Source organism: Aythya ferina (assembly GCF_964211825.1).
Source record: "Aythya ferina genome assembly, chromosome: 7".
NCBI classification, from domain to species: Eukaryota; Metazoa; Chordata; class Aves; order Anseriformes; family Anatidae; genus Aythya; species Aythya ferina.
The window spans coordinates 24,840,829-24,848,840 of record NC_140302.1 but is presented as its reverse complement, the minus strand read 5'-3'; the positions used below and the strand labels follow the sequence as shown (position 1 = coordinate 24,848,840).

Genomic DNA, 8,012 nt, shown 5'->3' with positions numbered 1-8,012 from the left:
AGGACAGACAGCAGAGAGGAGGGAGAGACGCAAGGAGAAAGTGTGGCGTCCTCCACTGCCTTCCAGGCATCAGACTGCAGAGGAAGTGGAAAGCGGAAAAGCAGAGGGGGCAGGAATGCGCTGTGCTTGCCAAACTGTGGGCTGCACCCAGCCCCCCATCCCGTCACAGCTTGCCCCGGACCCAAATCACGGCACTGCATGGCAGCCATCACTCCCCTCTGCTCACCCCATGAGAGTGGGTCTGTCCCTAGCAGCAGGAAACGAAACCCTATGGAGCTCGTGATGCCGGTTTCCTGCTTCTCCCGAAAACCCAGCCAGACTGGCATCTTCCCCGCTGGCTCAGCCAGCTCTCGGGCACGAAAGCAGCAGTTCCTGTCCCTTCACCTGGGACCAAGGGCTTCTTCTCCCGTGCTGCCCCTGCCTGCTTAGCTCGAGTCCCACCCTCGGTATCAGTGGATCCATCCAGCATCCCATGAGGAGCATAGGGGCCGCATCCAGCCCCCAGGCTGAGGGCTTTGGAGTTTCCCCTTCATGCTCCAGCAAGGCATCCGTCGCTCCTGTCCTCCAGGCAGACCCGGTTCCCTCCACAGCCAGCATCTGCACAGCTGTGTGGCAGATCTGGAAAAGGACGAAGTGATTTTTCCAGTGACTCATTCTCGGTCTTTCCTTTTTTTTTTTTTTTTTTTTCATTTTAAAGGCACATCCTCAGCCTTGCACCCAGCAGAAGCCAAATGCCTGCTCATCGCCCCACCCAAGCACAGGGCCCGAGAACAACCCCCGCCCTCCTCCCAAAAGCTGACAGCCGAGGGCACGTTGCAGACTGAAAAAGGAAGCTGCCGAACTCCAGCGCTGTTTTTACCCACTTTCACTTTGTCCATCAGCCTGGCCAAAGCTGGACCCCCTCTGCTGCACAACCTCCCTCGCTGCTGGGAAAGCCCCACACCCGGAGCCTGCGCAAAAAACAGGCGAGTTGCTGAGAAAGCTCCAGAACTGATTTCAACAGCTTTCCAAGTAAGTGACTTCATTTTTTACTTGCTTTCATGGATGCTTCAGGGAAAGGCTAACACAGATTGCTAAACAATGATCTGCTGAAAACACCTCTTCCCTTCCCATCCTACCCCTCCCTCTCCTAGCCAGGCAGCTTAAGCCAAAACCAAAGGAAGGTAGCCCCCACACCCCCCAAAAAAAAAAAAAAAACAATTATTTTTTGCCAGCTCCTCTTAATTTTGCTTTGCCTGGTGCCCGACTCTGGCAGGGAGGTTACAAGGCCTTGTTTATCAGTGGTAGTTGCTGCTCTCCCTAATAATAGGCCTTTGAACCCTACGCGCCAGTAAAAGTTTGTAGGTTTGGTGCCCTGCTGCAAAGGCTGCATGCCATGAAGCATGGCAGCCAGAGCTGCAGGCCTGATGTGCTGTCATGTGGCTGTAGTTTTGGGCTGGTCTGGCTCCTTTAATGCAGGAGTTTTGCATAGGGAAAGCTGGGAGGATGCAGGAAGAAATTAAGGGCCCTGGCTGCTTATGCTTGAGCTGGGTGATAGCATGGCTTTAAGGGGATTGCCGTGGGTTAGACAGAGTGGGGAAACAAGGCTAAATTTCTAGCTCAGTTTCCTTTTGCTTCCCTGTGCAGGAACCAAGCAAAACAGGCTTTGGGGGGTGGCAGAAGGTACACTAGAGCACAAGATGTATTTAAAGCACAATGCCTGAGCAAGCATTGTAAAAGAGGCTGTAGGAAACATTTGTCTCATCTGCACCAATGCCCCCATAGCCTTTTCTCTGCAGGTGGGGCTGGCCCAGGGCCACCTTGCCCTGTGCATGCTGAGGGGGAGATGCATGCATCAGGGTAGCTGTGTGGGGGTCAGGGCTGTCCAGGAGCTCTTTGCAAGGATGTGCACCGATGCTGGCACTGGAGGATGTTAGTCAGGCACCCAGATCCCTCCTGCATCCAGCAAGCCACGGTGGCAGCAGTTCCCCTGAAGTCCAAGGGTTTCGTCACAGGGTGAGGGCTTTCCCAGCAAGCGAGGCAGTTGAGGCTTCCTGAGATAAAACCACACAAGGGTGCAGCGTAGATACGAAGTAAACCAAGAAATTAAACACAGGTTGCAAGGCTTGGTTACCACAGGACAGGAGGAAGGGGCATAACTGCACAGCTCAGGTGTACTCCCCAATTAGTTCCCTGTCCTCCAAAAAAATCAAATAAAAATCAGGGCATGTACTTTCCCAGACTTGATCCACACTCAGCACCTATCCTACCCAGTATAACCAGTGTTGTACTGAGAGAAGTGCTGGAGGAAAACACACAGCACGGTGCATTGCTGGCACCAAGGTGTCAAAGGACAACTGTAGGCTGGTGGAAAGAGGCTGAGCCAGGCCTGTAGGCCAGAAGGGCACACACAGTTATGTCAGCCAACTGTGGGAAATATCACCCTACCACACCCAGTACTAGCAACAACTCCTAGGTAATTGTAGGCCAAGCTCTATCTGCATGTGATGTTTGCATCTTGGATCATCGTGATAAGATTTGCTTTCCCAGAAAGTAACGTCCTTTGCTGGCACCAGCAGTGCCCTCAGCACCTCCTTGCCCCGTTCTTGAGTCTCACACTAGGGGAATAGGGCTGCAGTATCTTGGGGTTGCCACCATGGGCAGGACAAGGGAAATCACATGCAGGGCAGCAGGACACCATCCTAAAGCAGGGTCTCAATCCCAAGCTGCTTCCTCCCCACTCCCCCCCCTTCTGCTGCCTCATCCTCCACACCCCATCTCCCTGCACCCAAACCTGCCAGACGAACTACAAGCACCCTGAGGCCCACCTCCTGCTGCCTCCTTGACGTACCTTAGGCTATTACTAACTACTAACTCATCACATTGTAGGGGAGGGGGGCAAATCCCACAGTGCTCACATGGGAGCACAGCAGTGGCATGCTGTGTGTGTGTGCCTGAGCTGAAGCGTGAGTCAGGAGCAATGCTCGGGCCACATCCCAGCCCCAGTGCTCCAGTCCAGTTTCCCCAGTAACACAGCATCCTCCTTCATTGCAGGCTTGGGAGATCGAGCGTCTAGTGGTAACTCCACTGGTAAATCACTTCTGTGGGAGGTGACTAAAGCCAGAGGAAAGACAACGAACGTGCAAACAACAGGGGAAGAAACTGTCCCCTTGCTAATCTTTGCTGCAGAAATATTTTTGGAGAATCTAGTGGGAAACTGAAGAGTCTGAGTTTTCCCTTCTTGCTTAGGCTGAATCCCTCTTCAACCCATTTTGAAGCATCCCTAATATTAGCAGCCAGCTCCAAGGGCTTGGGGCACCAGCTGGAAGGAACAGCAGTGAAGGCGGTGTGCTCCCAGAAAGACCCCTTGCATGTCAGCAGGCCCAAGGCCACTTCACCCCGCATCGTTGTGCCCCTTGGTGCTTGGACGTTGGCCAGCACAACCCCCTGCTGCTCCAGGCACCTCTAAGTCCCCAGCCCTAGGACGAGATGGCTGCCCTCGTCGCCGAAAACTTTCGCTTCCTCTCCTTGTTCTTCAAGAGCAAAGATGTGATGATCTTCAACGGCCTAGTGGCCCTGGGCACAGTAGGTAGCGAGGAGCTCTTCTCCGTCGTTGCCTTCAACTGCCCCTGCTCCCCAGCCCGTAACTACATCTACGGGCTGGCTGCCATCGGTGTCCCAGCTCTGGCCCTCTTCCTCATCGGTGTCATCTGGAACAACCACACCTGGAACCTAGTGGCTGAGTGCCACAAGCGTGGCACCAAGAATTTCTCCACTGCTGCCACTTTCCTCCTCTTTGGCTCCATCATGGGCCGGGCGGCCGTGGCACCTGTCACCTGGTCGGTCATCTCGCTGCTGCGGGGGGAGGCTTACATCTGTGCCCTCAGCGAGTTCGTCAAGCCATCCTCCCTGGACAAGTTCCCGGCTGAGTACGGAGCTGAGATGCTGGCAAGGTTCCCCTGTAAAGACATACCATCGAACCTCACCAAGTTCAGGGATGAGGTGACACGGAGGCTGAGATACGAGTCCCAGGTAGGCATGCTGGGGAGAGAGCTGCATGGAGCGGGTAAGACTGCCTTGATACATCCTAACACAGCTTCTCTATTCTCAGCTCTTTGGCTGGCTGCTCATCGGGATCGTTGCAGTCCTGGTTTTCCTCACCAAGTGCCTGAAGCACTGCTGTTCGCCACTGAGCTACCGGCAGGAGGCCTACTGGTCCCAGTACCGCGCCAACGAGGACAAGCTCTTTCGCCGCACAGCTGAGGTCCACTCCAGGATCCTGGCAGCCAACAACGTGAAGCATTTCTTTGGTTTTGTGGCGTTGGACAAGGAGGAGAAGGAGTTGGTGCAGGAATTCCCGGTGGAAGGTGTCCAGCCAAGCCCCCAGTGGAACGCCATCACGGGTGTCTACATCTACCGGGAGAACAAGGGCTTCCCCCTCTACAGCCGGCTCCACAAATGGGCCAAAGGGGTGGAAGGGAATGGGCCAACGCCAGAGGGCCATGAAATGCTCTTTTTGGCTTCTTAACACAGACAGGCGCTGGGAGCAGTTCCCCAGACTGCCTGAGAGGCCTATCAGTATCGGTGTGCAGCTGATGGATTCACTGGGAATAATTGCTCCCAGCAGGATTACTTTTCTCAGAAGGTAAAAAGGGTTCAACAGCCTCAAGGTAGAGGCCGATAAGCAATACAGTGAACTCAGGAACCCCTCCCCCGGAGAAAACCATCTTGCCAATGATCCCAGAGATACAAGGTGAGCAAACAGCAGATGCACACCTTACCTCCAGGCTGGTGGTGAGCCCTGCCGCCTAATCACCAGCAGAAACCTCAGGGAGCAAGAGGTGGGACCATTTCTAACTGTGACTACTGCAGTCCCACCCATCTTACCCCCAACCCCAGCAGGGCTAGCCCTAGCCTTCCCACACACCCACCTTCTCACGCCATTCTGCAGTGCCTGTTATACAGAAAGGTCATGGAGTGCTTTACAGACTTCCCAGAGCAGGGCAAAAGGGAAGCAGTGGGTAAATACCTGTGGCAGCAGGGATGCAGTAACAGCTGGGAAGGAGTGGGTCAGTAATACAGCAGCACACCAAATAATCAAGAGACTAAGGCAGGAGGAATCACCAATGTTCCTGGTATTCAGAAAGACACTGTAATTACAAAGCTGAAATATGGGTAAGACACCAAACTCTTTGTCCTTACTGAAGTGCCTAGCCATCTCTAATGAGCCCAAAGGGTCGCAGCCATGAGTTTATAACTCTGAAGATGGCACCATCAGCAGAATAGCTTTCAGGTAAGCTGGCTGGGTAGAAGAGCAGTACTCGCAGTGAATCACAGCACTGTCTGCAGCTCATCGCATTGCTCATCCATCACTGGATGAGAGTCCTGCTTGTTTGTGTTGATGAGTTGCAGCAAGACCCCAGCCAGAATTAGTTATATACATATAATTATATATACACACATACACGCACACTGAGTAATTATACTTAGCTGTACTAATGGAGCATCTTTCTTCCAAGGAAAAGGGGCAAGAAGTTTGCCTGCCAAAATCCATTACATGAACTCACCTGCTGCATTGACACTGCAGCCCTACGGTGACATGAGACAGTGGGAATGGGATAGGGGGGCACAGCCTTCCCCCTACTCTTCCACCACTGAACTTCCTTAAAAACTCCTTTCACTACTTTAAATGGTCCCTGCAGCAGACTCTCTTTTGGGGATTTAACTGTACTGAGAGAGAGGTACCAAAGAGGTATAATATTACTGCCATTGCTGTGATGTTGTGCTGACTTTGGCCTTAAGGTTATTCTTATGGTACTGCCTTATACCTTTTCACCCCATATACCTAACGGTTAAGAATTGGCAGGAGTTTGGTTTTTCTACTCGGACTGTTCCATCATAGATACAACTTCCATTTACATTGTGCCTTTTACTGAAAAGCCTTGGACTGTTCAAAAACACAACTCAAACCCACTGAACTCAGAGGGGCTTAAGCACAAAGAGATTTGAAATAAACTATTAAATTAGTTCTTTTTCATTGCCTTCTGATTTTTTTTTCCCTCAGAGGGGCACAAAAGGCATATTTTAATATTCTCTTTGAACCTAAAAACTGGGTATTTTTTCTATTAAACATCCACATCTCTTCTAGTTTCTAGATAGAAACTCCGCTTTTTAGTTTTTCCTGGATTAAGTAGTGCAGATTTTGTACGTCAGAACACATGACTGCAGCAAGGAAAACATATTTAGAAATCTCTTTACAAATATGTCCCCTTGCAAGGAATAGCTGGGAGGTATTCCCTCACTGAAAGGGAGGGCTATGCCTCTTAATGGATGATTCATCCCAGGACCCCTGCTCAGCTTCTCCACGTTTGCCTTGCATTTGTGGGAAGACCCAGCTCCCAACTGCACCATCAACTAATCTGCAGGAACGATCATATGCAAGTTAAACAAAACTGCATTAACGTGAGATGAAAGAGTTAATTTGCATTTCTCCTCATTGGCCCTCAGGTACAAACATGCATACACGCATGCCACCCCCACACGCAGGTCAGGAGATGCAAGGTAACTTGCTGAAACAGTCGCATGTGTCTATTCCTCTTCATTTACTTCTCCCACCTCTCCTTTGTGATAGTCCTAGTTTTTCCTTTGAACCACCTCCACTGCCACTTCCTCCTCCTCCCCTTCCCTCCTTTGAAGGAGGGGGACAAGACATAATGCTTGTGAAATAATTTGTTTATCCTAAGAACACAGCATAAGCACAACACAGCCTTCGCTCTGCTTGCTTTTCTCTCCTCACCATTAACTCCAGCTGTTTTCCATGTATTTGGGATGGGCCAGAGCCTTGTCCATTTTCCCTCCCTCTTCTTGGAAAGGTTTATTTACTGGGATGCTGACAGTGAGGAGTAGAACAAGCCTCTGCAGTCAGAAATACTTGTTTGCAATTGGTAAGGATTTTTTCCTCCCTTCTTCTGCAACCCTGAGCAGTTCCTGATAACACAGTCCTGGGCTTCTGGCCCACCAGTACCCTCATGAATATTCCTCCCTGCCAAGGCAGTCACTCATTCTCCTCCAGTGACAACGCTGAGGTGAGGTCAGCACAAGGAAGAAAGTATTGACGGAGGAAAGGAGTCAGGGCAAGAGCTACCAATTTGTGGGAAAGGCTGGGAGCAAAGGAAGGGGTGGGGAGCATAGCCTTGATTTGCTTCCACAAAAAATATTCCAAGTAGGATATTAAACCTGCACAGCTTTTTACCCCAGTGCAAGCAACCAGAATACCAAGAGGGAAGCTGAGCTGCCTGTTTTCCTGGCATGCCATATCACACAACCTGTGAGCTCACACACTCTGCTTTTCTTGCACAGGCTGACAGCAATGCCTACAGGTTGTCAGCTAGGGCATACTTCCCAGCAGCAAGCTGTGCTTAAACTGGGCTCCTCCAGTGCACAGAATTACCCACAGGTCTTTCATTTACCCTGCTGACAACTGTAGAGACAATAATAGCCCCAGTAATCATAAAGTAATAATACCTCAAAGGGATCTTGGTTTCTATTGCAACGCTTATTTACGTGTTCTATTATGTAACTAATCCATCCACACACAAAAAAATAAATACCAGCACTGCAGCTGTGCTGTTAATTTAAGAAAAGCAGCAGCTGCTAACTAGATGTTGCAAGAAAGCAGCCTCCTCCCCCAGAAGGGCACTGAGCATGAGAATATGTACAGTAACCTGCTCTCCCTGGAGGTAAGCAGTAAAATAACTTGTTTCTAGATCCCAGTGGATTTGGGAATGAATTAGATGCATAATCATTCAGCCTTGCCAACAATGGGCATTCAGAGATGTAGAAGGGTTTGATCCTGGATAAGTCTGGTTTCGAGTTCAGAGTACCTACAATGAGTAAGTTTAGTCTTTTGAATTTGGGCACCCACTTGCCAGCATTGGCATTGGATAATCACCTGCCTGCATCTCCTGCTTTCCCCCTCACCTTCAGCTCTCCATCTATAAAATATGTGGATGATCACATACCCATCTTACCAG

At 50.6% G+C, this 8,012-nt stretch overlaps 1 protein-coding gene across 1 annotated transcript; it reads left to right on the top strand.

The window, feature by feature from the left end:
* Positions 1-766: 766 nt before the first annotated feature.
* On the top strand, positions 767-6,016 carry CALHM2 (calcium homeostasis modulator family member 2). Its single transcript, XM_084526284.1, has 3 exons — positions 767-1,011; positions 3,034-4,011; positions 4,091-6,016. Exons 2-3 carry the CDS (start codon positions 3,469-3,471, stop codon positions 4,505-4,507), a joined length of 960 nt encoding a protein of 319 aa, XP_084382410.1. The 5' UTR covers positions 767-1,011; positions 3,034-3,468; the 3' UTR covers positions 4,508-6,016.
* The last annotated feature ends 1,996 nt before the right edge of the window (positions 6,017-8,012 follow it).

Bases quoted from the DNA above. Each gene is read 5' to 3' on its own strand.
- CALHM2 (XM_084526284.1), top strand. From the start codon at position 3,469: ATGGCTGCCCTCGTCGCCGAAAACTTTCGCTTCCTCTCCTTGTTCTTC. The intron at 4,012-4,090 runs GTAGGCATGCTG...CTCTATTCTCAG, and splicing joins GGCTGAGATACGAGTCCCAG to CTCTTTGGCTGGCTGCTCAT.